This window comes from Artibeus jamaicensis, unplaced genomic scaffold (assembly GCF_021234435.1).
Source record: "Artibeus jamaicensis isolate MK-2021 breed Jamaican fruit bat unplaced genomic scaffold, CSHL_Jam_final contig_3113, whole genome shotgun sequence".
Lineage (NCBI taxonomy): Eukaryota > Metazoa > Chordata > Mammalia > Chiroptera > Phyllostomidae > Artibeus > Artibeus jamaicensis.
In genome coordinates this window covers 415,467-433,569 of record NW_026521719.1, presented here as the reverse complement: position 1 = coordinate 433,569, position 18,103 = coordinate 415,467, and the positions used below count along the sequence as shown (strand labels likewise).

Here is an 18,103-nt window from a genome sequence, read left to right as displayed (position 1 = left end):
GTGAGCGCAGAACACAGCCCCGATTCGAGGACGAGAAAGCCAGGAGACGCAGGGAGGCCCAGAACCCGAGTGACAAGTCCGAGCGGCCAACAGACGCCTCACCTGACAGAAGCGTCGGCAGTAATCCCGACTGCTGATCCCCACGACGCCGCCACCGCAGCTGCTGCCGCCTGTGCCGCCAGTACCGCCGCCTGCAACTCGAAGCCCCGCGGGGCCTGGCGGGGACTCCACAATAGCCACGAGCTCTTCTCCGAGGCGTTCGGCCTCTTGGTCGCTCTCTTCCTCCGCCATGAGGCTCACACAGCCCAGCGCGTACCAGCCTCTGCGCCGCCGCCACCGCCGCCGCCTCGGCTAACCCCCTCCTCTAGTTCCCTCCCCCTTCCTTCAGCCCCAAGCGGACTGGGGCCTCTCGTCAACCTCTACTTCCGGCTCCGCCCACCCACGCCCCCAGTTTTCATTGAAGAAACACAGCCGCCAATCATACATACGCCCGCCTTTCCACTAGTATTGGTCAAAGTAACCGCCAGTTTGATAGACCCGCTGTCCATTGGTCACTGCTTGTCGGCGGTTGCTGGGGGCCGCCTACGAGCTTTGCCACAGGCGGCGCAGGACGACGGGGCGCGGTGGGGGACAGGGCGGCCGCCGCGCAGCTCGACCAAGCAACAGCGGCGGCGGTAGCGGCGACGAGTCTTCCTTTTTCCCTTAACCCCTAGCTCCTTTTCCTCTTCTTCTTCCTTTCCTTTCCTTTCCGACGGGACTTCGTTGACTTCCTTTACCTGCCGCCCCGATCCTACGGTAACGAGAAGCTTGGGAAGCCGAGGGTGGGCCCGGCCGTTGGTACAGGCTTTGGGCCCGGGGCCTGCCTTCGGAAGCGAGAGCCGGGGGCGGATCCCGGGCGTAGTTGTCGGCGGGAGGAAGAGGGAGGAGACGGGAAGCCTGTCAGTGGTCGCCTCCGTCAGGCGCAAACCGCCTCCTCCCCTGAGACGGCCGCCAACTCTGCTGCCGGGCCCACGGCAGGCAACTGGGATTCGGCCCTATCCAGTTAGCAGGACAGGGGCGGTGGGTCGCCGGCGTGCCAGGGTTTGCGCGGGAGGAGGGAGTCGAGGGCGCGGGAGGAGGTGCAAAAACGGCCAGACCACTGGGAAGGGAGTGGGTGGAGGAGTATTGGGGTAAATATTGGGATCTGGGCTTGTTGTGTAGAGCTTCCTAAGGGGAGATGTTTTGAAGACACCTGTGAAGTGGCAGTTGTTGATGTTAACATTCAATTCACTCGTCTTACCCCCATTTTTTCTTTCCATTTGTTTTCGTGTTTTACAGTGAAGGCATGACTTCCCAGTATCGCAGGGAAAACAGGGTGCAAGCCCAGAAACTATTTCCTCATCACCACTTGTTGAAAAACTGATTTGAAAGAGTCTCAGGTTTGAACAAACCGAAAGTGCCACGATTTCGTGCATCTCTGGTATTGCGCTGGAGACCCTTTACTACTAAATATCCAGACGAAAGAAAAAACTGGAAACCAATCCGGTAAACATTCAAAACTTGAAAACTTCTAATGACTTTTATTTTGCTCTAGTAAGTGATTTGCTGCTTCTCTTTTGTTGGCTAATTGCTGCTCTTTTTAACTTCCGCCTTTAAAATAGCTTTACTTCTTTTTGAAAACACTTTTGTTCTTCAGGTCCGTAAACTCGAACTTCCTCTACTGGGTGGGTGTTTGCCTCTGCAGTAACACACAAACAGACTTAAAGTTGCAAGACATTGCAATAAGCCTTTCACATCATCACAAGTGATTGAGCATTTCATGCTTCAGAGAATGACAAACATGTTTTTAAAATTTGAAATTAAATTAAAGACAGAAGACTTTTCAGAGATTTAGGCATTACTGGACACAAGTATTTAATGTTTTTCCAATACGTTATAGGAATGTAAAATACAAACCATTAGCATAAAGTACCAACTAGTTATTAGGCAGGAATCTTACCTATCTACATTATCTGCCATCGAAACCCTATAGCCAAAGACCGTAATTGCCACATGAAAGTAGAGCATTAAACAGATTTTTAATTGGCAAAAATAGAATTAAACCTATTAAAACCTAAGTTTTTATCATATTTGACAGATTTTCCGTGAAATATTCAGTCCTCTGAGTTGTGTCCATAGGTGTCTAACACATTGGCAAGTTATAGTTCTTTTAAGAGAGATTTCATGTTCCTCACCTCTGAACTCAGTAGTATGAATTAACACCATTGTTTCTGATTATACTTATAAGGCATAATTCTTCAGAACATACTTAAGAATTTGTCTTTATCATATTTATACAGAACAGAGTTCCATCTTGAATTCTGTGGAATTCATTTTTTTAAGGTTTATTTCATTTTCATTCAAAGGAGAGGGAAAGGGGAGAGAGAGACAGAAACATCCATGTGGGAAACATCAACCAGTTGTCTCCTGAACATGCCCCAACTGGGGCTTGAACCCACAACCTAGGCATGTTCTCTGACCAGGAATCAAACCAACAACCTTGTGATTACAGTGTGGCTCCAACCACTGAGCACACTGACCAGGCTCAAATTCATTTTCATTTCTTGTATCTAGGGCCCCAGGGAACAAATGGTCATCACCAAGGACATTTGTTCAGTATCTTGAGTTACCAGCACCCATGATTTTGGCATTGATCATAAAAATTTGTTATTAGGATAAATTTAGAAATTATTAAGCTGCTTCTGAGTTAAATATTTGGGAAAATTGGGAAGGTATTTTACTTATTTCATCAACAAATTGTACTTGAACATCCATTATATGCTAGGTGCTATGTTAATAAGTTCTTAGTTTTGATCTAACTTATTAGTTATTAATGAAATAAATATTAACAAATATAAGTATTTTTAATGAAAACAAGGAAAAAGGTGTTAGGAAAAGCATTTTGTATATGTCTTGATCACCTTTGAAAGCTTAGTAGAGGTATATTTGCATTAAAAATGACTTATTCTGAACTCTATTTTGACTTTAAATTTTAATGATGTTTCTGATGTTGACTGTGTTTGTTCTGTCTTTTTTTGCTTTTTTACTTTTTTCTCTGAGCTGTTTTGGAAATTTATATTTTATCTTCATACAGAAATATGTGAGTTAGTTACCCACCTGTTTGAACAAGCTTTGTTCATAATTAGCTATAGTTGTGTTCCTGAAATGGGTTGCCTTAGAACTGTAAAGAAAAAGCAGCTCTTTTAAACATCTAAATGGGATGAAATTAGTGTAATACCCTAAATATAACCTGATTCGATTTTCCTAAAAGACAGTGGCATCTAAGATAGTTGCAGTTCTTTGTTAATAGTTTCAATTTATTTGAATGTCATCAAAATCAAGGAATGCATGTAGTTGTTACTAGTAATGGACACACAATCAATTAATTTAAAATTAGTTTTCTGAAATCTTTAATCTTAAAAATGTTTGTACTTTTTATTGTTAATTGCTTCCCAAATCAACTGTTGCTGTAACACTTATATTTTCTCTTATCTTGAAAGAACCTTATTCAAAGTCAGAATGGAAAGATTTGTAGTGACCGCACCGCCTGCTCGAAACCGTTCTAAGACTGCTTTGTATGTGACTCCTCTGGATCGAGTCACTGAATTTGGAGGTGAGCTGCATGAAGATGGAGGAAAACTCTTCTGCACTTCTTGCAATGTGGTTCTGAATCATGTTCGCAAGTCTGCTATTAGTGACCACCTCAAGTCAAAGACTCATACCAAGAGGAAGGCAGAATTTGAAGAGCAGAATGTGAGAAAGAAGCAAAGGCCTCTGACTGCATCCCTTCAATGCAACAGTACTGCGCAAACAGAGAAAGTCAGTGTTATCCAGGACTTTGTGAAAATGTGCCTGGAAGCCAACATCCCACTTGAGAAGGCTGACCACCCAGCCGTCCGTGCTTTCCTGTCTCGCCATGTGAAGAATGGAGGCTCCATACCTAAATCAGACCAGCTGAGGAGAGCATATCTACCCGATGGATATGAGAATGAGAATCAGCTCCTCAACTCACAAGATTGTTGACCAGGAGGTTACCACCATTGTGATCAAGATAAATAATGTGGAGTATTAAGGTTATGTGTTAATTGTATGGTTAATTTTTATATTTATTTCATTTAAAATCATGTGATGCAGAATAGTTTGTCAATGTGTATATAGTTGCAGGCAAAAAAAAAAAAACTCGCCATTATACTTACTGTTACTTTTAGTCACCAGTGGTATAAAGCAAAACTTAGGGTTTAGAGTGTGCTAGAGTACCTTAAACCTGATGGTTACCTTCAAAATTGAAGGTTTTTCTCCTAAAATGTTTGTGCATGGAAGAGGTGCCGTGCTCTTTTACCTTATTGTCATGTATGATTATTCCTTCTGAGATTACTTAATTACTTGGATTGAAGACTAGCCTAGGAAATTGAAGCTGCTGCCAGGCAACACTACTCACGGAAACTTAAAGGAATTATTTCTGATTAGAGGATCCTCCTCAAAATGGAAGGGATGGTGGACAACTGTTGTAGTATATTCAGATCCCTAGCAGAAAATGACTGTTTATTTCAAACTGTGCTTTTCTTGTGTACGATGTAGTTACCTTAACTATCCTTTTCTCCCATTTTAAAGACTTACTGTTATATTTAGTAGCAGCTTCAAGTGACCAAAAGACTAAAATCTTTTCATGTCAATGTCAAAAGCCATCAGGAATTTTGCAGTGGCATGATTTTAGTCTTACTATGAACACAAATTTTTGAACTATAACTTTTGTTTCAATATCATTTTGAGTTTGTAAGCTTTTTTTTTTATGTCTTCATGTTAAAAGACTTCAGAATTGTCATTTTAATTTAAACAGGTAGACATTGTATGACAGTTTTCTGTTTTTACAGAAAATTAGTAATTTTTTGGCTGACAGATCAGAAAACAAGGAAGTTACTTTCTATTCATTAAGTTTTCCACATGGTTTCTATAAGAGTTTATTTAAGATAAGCAAACTAGAAGCAAGTTTACTTTTGCTTTTATGTGCTTTGCCGCTGGTGGTACAAGGTTTTTAATGGATAGTAAACAATTGTCTAAAAATACTGGCAAGATTTTTGTAGGGGAGTTCTGGCAGTATCCTGCAAAACCGTTTGGATAAGAAACGAATCAGTTCCGTTAGAGGCCAGCCATGTTTAGGAAATGATCTCTGTCTAAGCCTCACTATTTAAGGTTATCAGAGACCTAAGTATATGTTTTTAAAAACTAACAGCTGAAACATGGAGTAGAGCTTTAAAAAGAAAAGTTATTTGAAAGCATTCAAGTTAATATACTTAGAAAATCTATTTCACTACAAAGCACTGACAGACAATGCCCTATGTAACAGCTGGAGTTATCTTTATTTCATCACAAATCTTAATTTTTTAAAAAAGCCAAAATGAGTAAGAACAAGGTTAGACTTTATATTTTTCAGTAACAGTTTTCCACGTCTAAATTTCTTTTACAGACGTAATTAAGTTCCTAGCAGATTGTCAGACTCCCTATCTGATTTTATACTTGATGTGGATTTGGGAAGGTGGGTGGTTTCTTAGTTTGCTTTAATTTTAAAATAAGCCTGCCACCAAAAAAAAAGTCAAAATTTGAACTACCAGTTTTTCTCATGTTCAGTTATGTTAAGATAGCACAATAAATGCCTAAAGTAGTGCTGTCATTAATAAAGCATGTAACTGAGGAGACCAGCATGTACTTTGCTTTTACTTCCTCTACTAAAGAATTGGTAGGAAACCATGTTTAATTTGAATTATCTATGACGGTGGAAAGTCTTAAGAAGCTGGGAAAATAATTGAGTTTTATAGCACTATTTTCAGAATATAAAAATAAGTTTAGATATGTATTCATTGTCATTTTTCAAAATTCCATGTGATTCATTATTGTTTGGATATTAATTTGCACTGATAGCAAACCTGTAATGGCAGAACAGCTTTCAGTAATTCTAAACTGTAAAATAGATGACGTTCCACTGGAAAAACACCAATAATTCATTTTTATGTTGCTAGCATTTGATGATTATTTAGGTCCCTATATCTTAATGTATTTCACCAGGCTCCAGACTATTCCCACGTACTCTATAATATCTAGGGGCATAATCCATCCTCCTGTTAGGATTATATCATGTCCTTAGAAGTGTTTTTCATTCTGTTGTGGAGGTTTAATGTGTTTCTTTACTTGATTATAATACTTTTTATTTCCTGCAACTGGTTAACTTTGTCTTATAGTTAAATAGATAAAGCAGAATGATTGTTTTAGCCTGCTCAAACGTACAAGTCTGTGAAACCATGGTTGGCATATGTTAGATAACAAAGAGAATATCTAAGGTATATACTCCTGTGAGGTGTAGTGGATGTGTGTAAAGAAGCTTTTAATCTTAACTATATAGTGTTAGTGTGATGCTATACTATTTGGAAGAAGCATCTTCTATTTTGTAAGTTGTATGCATAAACATAAGGTTTGTAATGTTTCATTTATAAACTGCCTCCTTCAATACATGCTTATTTGTTAATAGTGTTTTCTCAAAGTATAGTAGTATGTCTTCCAGAATTTCACTTTAGTAAATAGTTTCTAGGTAGTTGAAATATTAAATTCCTTGTTGGTTTCTTTTGATTCTGTGGGGCATATAGCAAACCTGAAGGACATTGTAATCATTTCTTACAGGGTGGAAATTTGGAAAGATTATGAGAGCCTAGTTATTTTTATTCATTATCATCTTTGGATAAGACTTTCTTTTCTAAACAAATACTACTTCCAGTTAATGCATTTGGTTCTACTGACTTTTCAGGGACCAGAAAACTTTAAAGAAAACGTTTTGCATCTTAGAATTGTAAAAAATTAAGTATTGGCTGGGATTGTTCTGAAGTATTCATTACTTAAAAACTATTGTAAGTAACAATTGGCAAGATCTCTAAGCAGAAAGTTCCATGTTAAAACTTTTGCCTGAAAGCATTTGTATATGTTAACGAAGAACACATTTAAACAAAATAAAATTTAAGGTGACCCAAAATGAAAGCCACAAAAATTCATTTGGTGCTTAGTCTTTGTAAGGGCTCTCCATGGATCGACTTGCCCTAACTGCCTTTAAATAAGTGCATATCACCTTCATTAAATAGTAGATTTGCTCTATAATTTCATTGAAAATCTTAGCCTAAAATTAATTGCATTAGCTTCTGGTCAGCACTGATTAAAATGTGAATAGTGAAGTGGCTATCTTAAACCTTGGTTTATCAGAATTCATACTATCATAGACTTCTGAGGTAAATGCAGTTCTTATCTAGTGGTATTCCACTTGTATCCAGAATACTTTATTCATTAAAATTTTACTATGTTCATTTTTGTACTCCTGTGCTGGTATTCTTTTCTTTTTTTCTTTTTTCTTTTTTTTTTTTGCTCATGCATGTGTTGGTACAAATGTGTAGCTTTTCAAGTTTTTGTCTCTGTGCATTTAGAAATAAATTTCAAAGAGAATTTGTTTCAGAAGTTTTTGAAAGCACATTTTGTTTTGTGAGTGGATCTAACATTTTATAATTCCAAAAGATGAACAGAATTTTATTGATTTTTGTCTTTCTGTGATATCTCTAGGATTATTCATCCTTATGCCCATATAAAAGCATGTAGTGTGTTGTCAGAATCACACTATAGACACAGCCCTTTTCTCCAAATATTATATAGGTAGTATTTAAATAAGCTTAATCAGTACTTCTAATTTTCTACTTTTAGAAATACCAATTTTCAAAGATGGGCCTAATTTGCATCTCAAGTTTTATTGGGTTTTGAAAGATTTGCTATGTTATTTGCCACTGGGTGCAAAAAAAAAAAAAGTTGAAAATGGCCTTGCCTTTTAGTAATGTTACATAGTAATTTTATGTTTTCTGGAATCAGAATCGTAGAAAAGGCTTTAAGAAATCAGTCAATACTTAAGCTTCCAGTTAATATCTCCAAACTGTCAGACACCTGTCTTCATTTGTCCTAAAGAATCCCATTCTAATGTTTGTTAAATGTAAACCAATTGACTATATGTGCTTCTGGGTCTCAACAGTTCCTTTTTGTTTTCCTGTGTAAATTGCATTGCATCATATTCCTGAAATGTATGTCATAGTGAAAAGATGCCCCTGGGCTCAAATTAACCTAGCCCTGTAAAGTAGGACTGACTTACAATTGGATACATTTCATATGTATGTCATGACTTTTCATCTGATTACCCCTCCAATATGTTACATAATTTTAACTAGTTTAAATGCATATTACTTAGAGTGCTTATTAGCTCTCATTTAAATGTTAGATCATTTAAAACTCCACGTCTCTGAGTTCTTGGTTAAATTTGAATAATGTACAATCAACTAGTACTATTGAGTACTATCAGGCTTCCTATCGTGTGCCTGATACTGCTCTAGCCAATGGGGACACATCAGAGAAAATTTTAAAATCCTTTTGTTTCTAGTAATGACCTGGTGTCCCAATACAGAGGTAAGGGTGCACATTGTTAAGCAACTCCTTAAGTATTTCTCGTGAGACTAGTCAGTTATCAGCCAAATAGTTCTCACTAGTTTCATCTGAAAGTCTTACTTCATAAACCAATAAAGTTGAAAATTTTATTACAGATTAAGTGGTCTGTATAGTCTGAAAATCTGATAGTCTGTAAAACATCAATTTCTAGATTAAAATCTGTTGAGGAATGGGACTGATAGTTCAAATGCCTATAAAAAATAAGAATGCCCCACATTTTAATTCAATGCCCATAGTAAATCAAGAGTTTTATTGAGTATTGGATATTAAGATAATCACTGGTTTGCCTAATCACACATTAACTAATGATTATCATAATCATTTTTTGGTAGAAAATACGTTTTTATTGAAACAGTTTCTCAATTAACAATGGAGCAAAGTACAATTTGACTCAAACCTGCCCAGCAGTCTCTACTGCTATTGAAAGAACTCAAACATACAGGATAGGGTGGGATCCTTAGGTCTCATTTCTGCCAAGGTGGCTATTCTGTGTATTAGATGACAGACTGTAAACTTTTCTGTTTAAGCATAGAAGGAAATGGAGAACAATGTCATGGAAAACATTGTCTTTATGTCTCTTTCCTCTGAATTTTTTCTTACCATGCTCATGTAGTACCTATCCAATTGTAATAATGTTATGCATTATTTTTAGTCCAGCAAATTCTACTTTTATGATACATCCTACAGAACAAAACAACCAACATGTAAAGATATGTAAAGGTGAGTTCATTTTAATACTATATAGTAAATACTATGAATATTCAACTAAGGGAATTGTACAAAATTGATGACACATCCATATTATGGAGACTAACTGATCTGAATGTATGAATCAGAAGAGATTTCTATACTACTGATAAAATTTTTAAATTACAGTGTATTGTCTCACTTTTGAGAAGAAAAACTAATACAACTGAAGTATGTATGAAGTAATCAACACACATTGTATGTTAGGATTACCGGCAGTGGTGATATTAAATGGGGTAGAGGAGAATATTTGCCTTTTTAAAAATATACCCCTGAATATTCAGTTATTTACAACAGGCACATGTTATCTTTGTCACATACATAAATAAGAAATAAACTTTTATTGAAACCTACTCACAAGTTACATCCAAATTGTGAAGAACAGCAATGTCACAGAATGTATCTACCTTATTAATGAGAATATTAAAGAATTTTAATCGAACAAATATTTCAAAATAAGTTTTATTAAAATTTACTTTTATAAAATTTGGTTGCACATTTACAAACTTACCTTTCTTTTTCCCAAGATATTCCTTACTAAGTATGTAATGGAGTCAATTTCAAAGCTATTACTTTAATATCCTTGTACTTCTTTTCTATAAACTGCCTAAACATTTTAGTTGTTCACAGTAATTGTACACATTACCCCACTGTACTTCAATAATGCTTAAAACAAATTTAATCTGCTAAAACCCAGTATACATGTTTTAAAATTTGTCAGTTAATGGAAATACAATGGATTTCATAAAATATCAGGCAGTTCTTTATAGCTTATAAATTCTGTATAACACCTTGATTTCCTATTTCAAAAAATCGGCGTTAGATTAGAATCAGGAACTTCTGTCTTCTGTTATCTAAAACTCTCACTAGCATACACTATGAGGATTGTTATTTTGGAACTTTCATTACAGCCTTTTGAATACTCATCTCCTGGGGTATATCTAACATCTCCTTGCTTATTGATACAACAATAATTTCTTTACTACTCAGTATATCAGTAACATAAAACAATCAAGTTGCAATCTTTCTCTGTATCAATATCTATCTGTTCTTAATCTTTCTTTTCTATTTGATTTCCTGGGTTCACAAATGCTTCTTCATCTCTACCCCTTCTCTAACATGTTTTCCTTCCACTGTTTTTTAAAAAAAATACATTTTATTGATTATGGAGTTAACAGTTGTCTCAATTTTGCCTCCCTGTGCTTGGTACCACACTTCCCTCCAGCAATAGCCCCACTTAGTTCATGTCCATATGGGTCATGCATGTAAGTTCTTCAGCTCCGTTTCCTACACTGTTCTTAACATCCCCTGTCTAGTTTGTACCTACAAATTATGCTTCTTAATCCCTGCACCTTTCCCTCCATCTTCCCCATTCCCATTCCCAGCTAATAACCCTCCAAATGATCTCCATATCTATGGTTGTGTCACCGTTCTGCTTGTACACTTAGTTTGTTTTTTTAGATTTGGTTTTTGACACTTGTGAATTTGTTACTCTTTTAGCATTCATAGTTTTGATCTTTTTCTTAAATAAGTCTCTAACGTTTCATGTAATAATAGCTTGGCGATGATGAACTCTATTAGCTTTACCTCGTCTGGGAAGCACTTTATCTGCCCTTGCATTCTAAATGATAGCTTTGCTTAATAGAGTAATCTAGATTGTAGGTCCTTGCCTTTCATGACTTTTAATACTTCTTGCCAGTCGCTTCTAGCCTGCAAAGTTTCTTTTGAGAAATTAACTGATAGTCATGGGAACTTTTTTGTAGGTAACTATCTGCTTTTCTCTTGCTGCTTCTAAGATTCTTTATTTTAACCTTTGATATTTTATAATGTGTCTTGGTTGGCCCTCTTTGGGTCCAACTTGTTTGGGACACTCTGCGGTTCCTGGACATGTATGTCTCTTTCCTTTGTAAATTAGGGACGTTTTCTTTCATTATTTTTTCAAATAAGTTTCCAACTTCTTGCTCTTTCTCTTCTTCTGGAATCCCTATGATTCAGATGTTTGTACCTTTGGAGATGTCCCAGAGGCTCCTTATACTATCCCTTTTTTAAAATTCTTTTTTCTTCTTACTGGTTGATGCTAATTTCTTCCTTATGTTCCAAATCATTAATTTGAATTGGACTTCCTCCCCTCCACTAAAGGCTCCCAATAGATTTTTCTTTATTTCACTTAGTGTAAACTTCATTTCTTCTTTTATGTTATTGCTGTGCTCAATGAGTTCTTTGAGCATCCTGATAACTAGTGGTTTAACTCTGCGTTTGTTTTTTTTGTGGGGTGTCCAACCTTTTGGCATCTCTAGGCCATACTGGGAGAAGAGTCATTTCAGGTCATACATTAAGTACACAAACACTAACGAAAACTGATAAGCAGAAAAAAGGTTTTAAGTAAATTTACAATTTTGTGTTGAGCTGCATTCATAGCCATCCTGAGCCACATGTTGAACAACTCTCTTAGCTCTTTTTCTGGGATTTTGTTCAGTTCTTTCAGCCCATATTTCTTTCTCTCCTCAATTTGGCAGCCTCCCTGTGTTTATTTCTATGTATTAGGTAGAGCTGCTTTGTCTCTCTGTCTTAGTAGTATGGCCTATTGTAAAAAAGACACCTATAAATTATGTGGGGCAGAGCCTTAGGTAATCACCAGGGTGGGGCAATCCATTTTACTGCTTTGTGGCTCTGTGTAGAGAGGGCTCACAGGGGGGCAATGCCACTGCCTCACTTCTAGAGGTTTTCCCAGCACATACCCAGTTTCCAGTCACTTCACCCACTCTCCATGTGTGACTGGCACCCTTCCAGCTATTGCCCTGGTGGTGAATCTCAGAGTGGGTGGGTTTGCATACACTGTCTGTGTGGGCCCTTTAAATGGACCCTCCTGAAAAACCTGCAGTTTCTTCTGCTGTACCCACCACCTCTAGCTTTTACAGCCAGAAGTTATGGGGATTTATCTTCCCAGTGCTGGAACCCTGGGATGCATGGTTTGTCCTAGGCCTGGGATCACTTACTCCCAAGGTATCCCTCCTGACTTTTATCCACCACACCTGAAGGTGAATGTGGGACCATCCATTCCACCACTCCCATAGCCTCCCTGCGCTTCTCCACTGTCTCCGGTTTCCGCCCCTCCTACCTGTCTGGATGAATGTAGCTTCTTTAAATCCTTCATTGTCAGACTTCCATACAGTTTTATTTTCTGAAGCTCTCGAATGTTACTTGTTTTAACATCTACTTGTCATTTGTCCTATGGTTGCGCAGGGGGGTGAAGCATGTCTATGTATGCCTCCATCTTCACTGGAAGTCCCTTTGTCTAACTTAGTACTGCACCTTTCACTAAAACACAAGCAATCACAAGAATTTTAGTAGCAAATTCATTTTTAGAATTCATATAGTCATCAATCTAGATATACCATAAAATGCAGCAGATTTTTATAATTAACACTGCAAATACTGCCAAAAGCTGTATCTAGTATCTTCACGAAGTTATGCTTGTATATAACTTCATATTCTAATTTCTATAGAAATAGGTTTTACAAATAAAATTGTTTGGCACTACAAATAACTGCATTAATCTTAACCTCACTAAGGGTCTTCTATTGTGTCTGTCATACTGACTTTTGTGTTTGTTAACCACTATCAATAATGATGCTAATACTATAAATATCTGATTGACTGAATTTGGTATTTTAATCTTTTATATTTTAATTTTTTATTGATTTGAAAGAGACATGTTTCACTTATTTATGGATTTATTTGTTCATTTTTGCATGACTCAATGGAGATCAAACCTGCAAATTTGGTGGATAGGGACAGTGCTCTAACTAACTGACCTACCCAGCCAGGGCCTTTATTTTTACAAACATAAAACATACATATAGTTTTAAGAGTTAGATAATGCTAAATGGTTTATAGTTAGTAATTTCTGCCTCACCTTCTCACCCCTCACTATTCTTTAAATTCTCCCATCATCTACTTTAAGCCCTTTTCCTGTTTTTGCTTCCACTTTTATGTTTCTGAATGATATGCTTATTCTACAATTTTGACATCAATTTTAGATATGATACTTAAAAATGAAGATTTTGTTCTTTTCCACTAGCATCATCACACTTTTTCTCACCATAGGGTCATTGTGTGGTTAAAATCAATAGAAAATATTTTCATTTTATGACCACATAAATGATTGTTCACACCTGAACAAACAGTACACCTTGAGTATTTCCTTTCTCATAACTTTCATTTTTCTGAAGGTTTTATCCCTTTTTATATTACCAATTTTTATTTGCTTGTTTTTTTTCCCAAATGCACCAAGAGATATGGTAAATACCTATATACCTATATATGGCAGATACCTTTCAGATGCTTAAATATGTCAAACTATAGATATCATTTGCTTTCCCTGAGACCCTCTTTCTCAGCATTTTTTGTCTCTTCAAATCTGAACCTGTTTTTCTCTAGATCCAAGACAGTGGTCATCCTCAGACATCCCTTTGCTTTGCTGCTTTGCTGGTAGTTCATTCTTTCCCCATATCCCATAATCTATAGCTTGCTAAATCTATTACTTGGCTTAAGCACATCCTCTAAAACAGGAGTGTCAAACTCATTTCCACGGGGGGCCACATCAGCCTCGCGGTTGCCTTCAAAGGGCTGAAAGTAATTTTAGGACTGTGTCAATGTAACTACTGCTTAACTAGGGGCAAGGAGCTTGGCACTGCCACGGGGTAAAAACAAGGAGCCTCACTGGATAAAAGGAGGTGGAGGGTTGGACTCGGCCCACAGGCCTTGTGTGTGACCTGTGCTCTCTCTAAAAGCTTACCAAAAAAGAATATATGAAGGGTTTATTTTGTGATATCTTATATGACTGAATAAACAACTTCATCATTCCTTCACAATTAATTAAAACTTTGGCTAAGAAGGATGAAAATAATTCTTTGATAATCTGAAGGCATTATTTCATTGTCTTTCAGGATCTAGTGTTGCATTAAGAAATCTAGGGCTTTTTTTCGATCTTGTGCCTTGGTTTATAAGGTCGCTTTATATTATTTTATTTCACTTATTTATTTTTAGGGAGAGGGGGAGGGAAGGAGAAAGAATGGGAGAGAAACATCAATGTGTGGTTGCCTCTCATGTGTCCCCTACTGGGGACCTGGCCTGCAATCCAGGCATGTGCCCTGACTGGGAATCGAACCGGCCCTTTGTTTCACAGGCCCGTGCTCAATCCACTGAGCTACACCAGCCAGGGCTATTTTTAGATTATATTTAAAATACACTGCCAGATAGGCATCAAAGACGTTCTAGGATGAACACTGTATTGAACCTAGAGAAAAATAGATTCAGATTGGAGCAAGAAGAAAGTATTGAGAAGGAATGTTGCCAGGGAAATAAGTGGAATATACATTATTTTGTATTACATTTACTTGTTTATTTGGCTATGTACAGTGAACTTTATTGATGGTGCATGACAAGGTTGGGCTCCCTAAGCCCCTCCCCTCTTCAGGGGATATGGGATGGAAACTGAAGGTCAAGCGATTCTCAGTGTGGGGGGGGATCAGTTTGCAGCAAGGACTAGCAGCAGCCGAGGTCACCTCTTTCTGTTGCTGGGGATGGTAGACCAGAGGGCTCTTACTCCTTTGAGGCCATGTAGACCATAAAATCCGCCACCCTGTTTCTGTAGCCAAATGCATTGTCATACTGGGAAATGAGCTTGACAAAGTGGTCATTGAGGGCAATGCTGGCTCCATCACCAAAGGTGGAGAAGTGGGTGTCATTGTTAAAGTTGCAGGAGACAACCTCATCCTCAGTATAGCCCAAGATGCCCTTAAGGGAGCCCTCTGATGCCTGTTTTACTACTGTCTTGGTGTCATCATATTTGGCAGCTTTCTTCAGGTGGCAGGTGAGATCCACAACCGACACATTGGGGGTGGGGACATGGAAAGCCATGCCAGGGAGCTTTCCATTCAGCTCAGGTGTGACCTTGCCCACAACCTTGGCAGTTCCAGTAGAAGTAGGGGTGATGTTCTGGGCAGTCCCTTGGCCATCATGCCACACCTTTTCAGTGGCGCCATCTGTGGTATCCTGGGTGACATGAAATGTGGTCATGAGTTCCTCCATGATGCCAAAGTTGTCATGGATGACCTTGGCCGGGGGACCAAACAGTTGGTGGTGCAGGAGGTATTTCTGACAATCTTTAGGGAGTTGTCAGTGTGTCATGGTTCACACCCATCACAAACATGGGGGCATCTACAAAGGAGGAAGAGATGATGACCCTCTTGGCTTCGCCCTTCAAGTGAGCCCCAACTTTCTCCATGGCAGTGAAGACATCAGTGGACTCCACAACATATTCAGCACCAGCATCACCCCATTTGATGTTGGCAGGGGCAGGATCTTGCTATCAAAAGATGGAGATGCACTTTCCATTGATGACAAGCTTCCCATTCTCAGCCTTGGCTGTGCCTTTGAACTTTCCATGAGTGGACTCATACTGGAACATGCAAACCTTGTAGTTGAGGTCGATGAAGGGGTTACTGTTGGTGCAATGTCCACTTTGCCAGAGTTAAAAGCAACTCTGGTGACCACACACCCAGTACAGCCAAATCCATTTACCCCAACCTTCACCATCGTGTCTCTGGGTGCAGCTGGCACTGTATGGGCAGACACAGCTGCCTAGGGAACAGGAGGAGCAGAGAGCCATTCTGATTTATATGTATGTTATTTCTTTGACAGTCTACTCTCTTCTATTTATTTCTATCCTTTTGATTTCTTAAGACCTCTTCCTTATATTCTGAATATTTCTATTTCATGGCATCCAATTTTAGGTTTATGACTACAGTATTTTCTTTTCTCTCTCTGTGACTATCAGTTATAATTTTTTAAAAGCTTTCTTCTGTTCCTGCATTGTGTCTGTTGCCTTTAGTCCCTCCTACTTCTGACTCCTTGTTTCAATCTGTCTCTTCCCTGAGAAACATTATTTAAGTACCTAGTGGTTCTTGGATGCTCATTCATATTTATGAACTAAATAGCTGATTGGAATCTTTGAGTGCATGGATGAGACCTGGCAACAAGTAGAATGATCAGAAGTAAAGCACAATATTTGAAGAATTCCAAATGTCAGATTTTGATAATCTTACATCTAAGTGCTTTTAGTTTCTTCAAACTCATAGGGTGAAGGGAGACAGGATGTTTACAATATGCCCACTTACTGGAATTCCCAGAGGAGACACTATGGGTTGAATTAAGTTTCTCCCCACCTTTTCCCCCTGCCTTTCATTCATGCCAGCACCTCAGAATGTGACCTTATTTGGGAATAGTCATTTATGGATGTAACTAATTAAGATCAAGTCATACTAGAATAGAATGGGCCCCTAATCCAATATGACTGGTTTCATGTGAAAAGGGAAACTTGGACACACACAAAAACAGAATGCCACATGAAGATAAAGGCAAAAATTGGTGACACAGAAGAAGCCAAAACATTAAAGATTGCCAGCAAACCACCAGAGGCATGAAACAGATCCTCACAGCCCTCAGAAGGAACCAATCCGACCTACACCTTGATCTTGAATTTTTAGCCTGCAGAACTGTGAGACAATACATTTCTATTGTATAAGCCACTGAGTTTGCTACAGCAGTGTGATGAAATTAATACAGGAACTTAGCATTCAATATGTAATAATTCTTTTAATACCATGTTGTTAGCCCCTTGCCTCATTACGGTCTGCCATTCAACTGGCTTTCCTGAATCTGCAGCTTCTCTGGTTCAAATTATTCTGAGAATAAGCCTCTTATCTTTTTATGGATGAGGGGTGCAGATGTGAGTGGGGAAATTCTTATCTTCCTGTGGGGTCTAAAGATATTGGCCTGGAGCACACTGAGAGCCTCCTGGTCACCTGCAAGTGCTGAGCCTCTGAGCCACAGGGGAAATTATTGACTCACTCTCTATGTGCTTTGGAGTGGAGAAAGCACACAAAGTAAGTCAATTAATTCACCCACCCAACTACACTCTATCGTTTGAAAGTTGAGGAAATTTCTCATACATTATGTGTCATTTTCCATTATACACACTAACACGCATAAACACATTTTTAATTCATGTGTTTTATTTTAAGAGAGAAGAGTGATAAAAACATGGTAATTAACCATTTTTTAACAAGAAGTCCTTTGCTTCTGGTCTTGATATTTTACATTTCAACATCAAAGCCACAGAGTGAATAGATATGAAAGACCAAACACATGTATTTGCTTCTTTTTATGCTTCAAATTTCTTAAAATTAGAAGTTCATAGTGGCATTACAAAATAAGAAAGCTTTTCATGAACAGATAAGATATCTTGAAGAACTTCTGGATATTGAAGATTGTATGGGACAATTAATTATATGGATTTTGGTAAATAGATCATGATTGGATTGAGAAGTGAGAGAGTGAGAAAAACCAAGGCCCAGATGCTTTGAAGAAAACCACATCCTGAAGAAAACCACTGCCAAATTTAGAGCAGATCCAGAAAAACAGAAAGCTCAAACTGAACAAATATGAAGAGGAGGAATGTTTTTCTGAAAAACCATCAGGATAAATAATAACAAAGCTAGAGAGGTGGCATTATTTGGGCGGGCTGCAGCAAGTCTCTCCAGAAGGCAGTATATATACACACACATATATACTTATATGTATATACATCAGTAAGGTGTGTGTATGTGTGTGCATATATAGGATGCGTGTGTGTGCATAGAATGTATACATGTGTTATGCAGGATGTATATACACACGTCCTACTGGGTATGTTTTTCTGGAGAACTCTGACTAATCACCTAAGTAAAAGTCTTCCTTTTTCTGGCAGATAGCGGGGATA

The 18,103-nt window shown here is 38.1% G+C and overlaps 2 protein-coding genes and 1 pseudogene across 5 annotated transcripts in view; 1 reads left to right on the top strand and 2 right to left on the bottom strand.

Moving 5' to 3' along the window:
* ZNF654 (zinc finger protein 654) overlaps nt 1-525 on the bottom strand; it is an 84,769-nt gene extending 84,244 nt beyond the window's left edge. For both annotated transcript variants that reach the window (XM_037130691.2, XM_037130690.2), the window contains exon 1: nt 103-525. In XM_037130691.2, the coding sequence (XP_036986586.2) occupies nt 103-291 (189 nt within the window). In that variant the 5' untranslated portion in view covers nt 292-525. The remainder of the gene's footprint in view (nt 1-102) is intronic.
* Nucleotides 526-615: 90 nt separating this feature from the next.
* CGGBP1 (CGG triplet repeat binding protein 1) lies at nt 616-7,358 on the top strand. Of its 3 annotated transcripts, none has more exons than XM_037130727.2 (3): nt 616-795; nt 1,318-1,524; nt 3,519-7,358. In XM_037130727.2, exon 3 carries the CDS (start codon nt 3,538-3,540, stop codon nt 4,039-4,041), a length of 504 nt encoding a protein of 167 aa, XP_036986622.1. In that variant the 5' UTR covers nt 616-795; nt 1,318-1,524; nt 3,519-3,537; the 3' UTR covers nt 4,042-7,358. The 3 variants fall into 3 exon arrangements, with proteins under 3 accessions (XP_036986622.1, XP_036986627.1, XP_036986632.1); XM_037130732.2 differs by having other exon boundaries at nt 1,318-1,572; XM_037130737.2 differs by lacking the exon at nt 616-795 and adding an exon at nt 833-1,059.
* Nucleotides 7,359-14,883: 7,525 nt separating this feature from the next.
* On the bottom strand, nt 14,884-15,879 carry LOC119038140 (glyceraldehyde-3-phosphate dehydrogenase-like; annotated as a pseudogene).
* Nucleotides 15,880-18,103: the final 2,224 nt, after the last annotated feature.

Bases quoted from the DNA above. Each gene is read 5' to 3' on its own strand.
- CGGBP1 (XM_037130727.2), top strand. From the start codon at position 3,538: ATGGAAAGATTTGTAGTGACCGCACCGCCTGCTCGAAACCGTTCTAAG.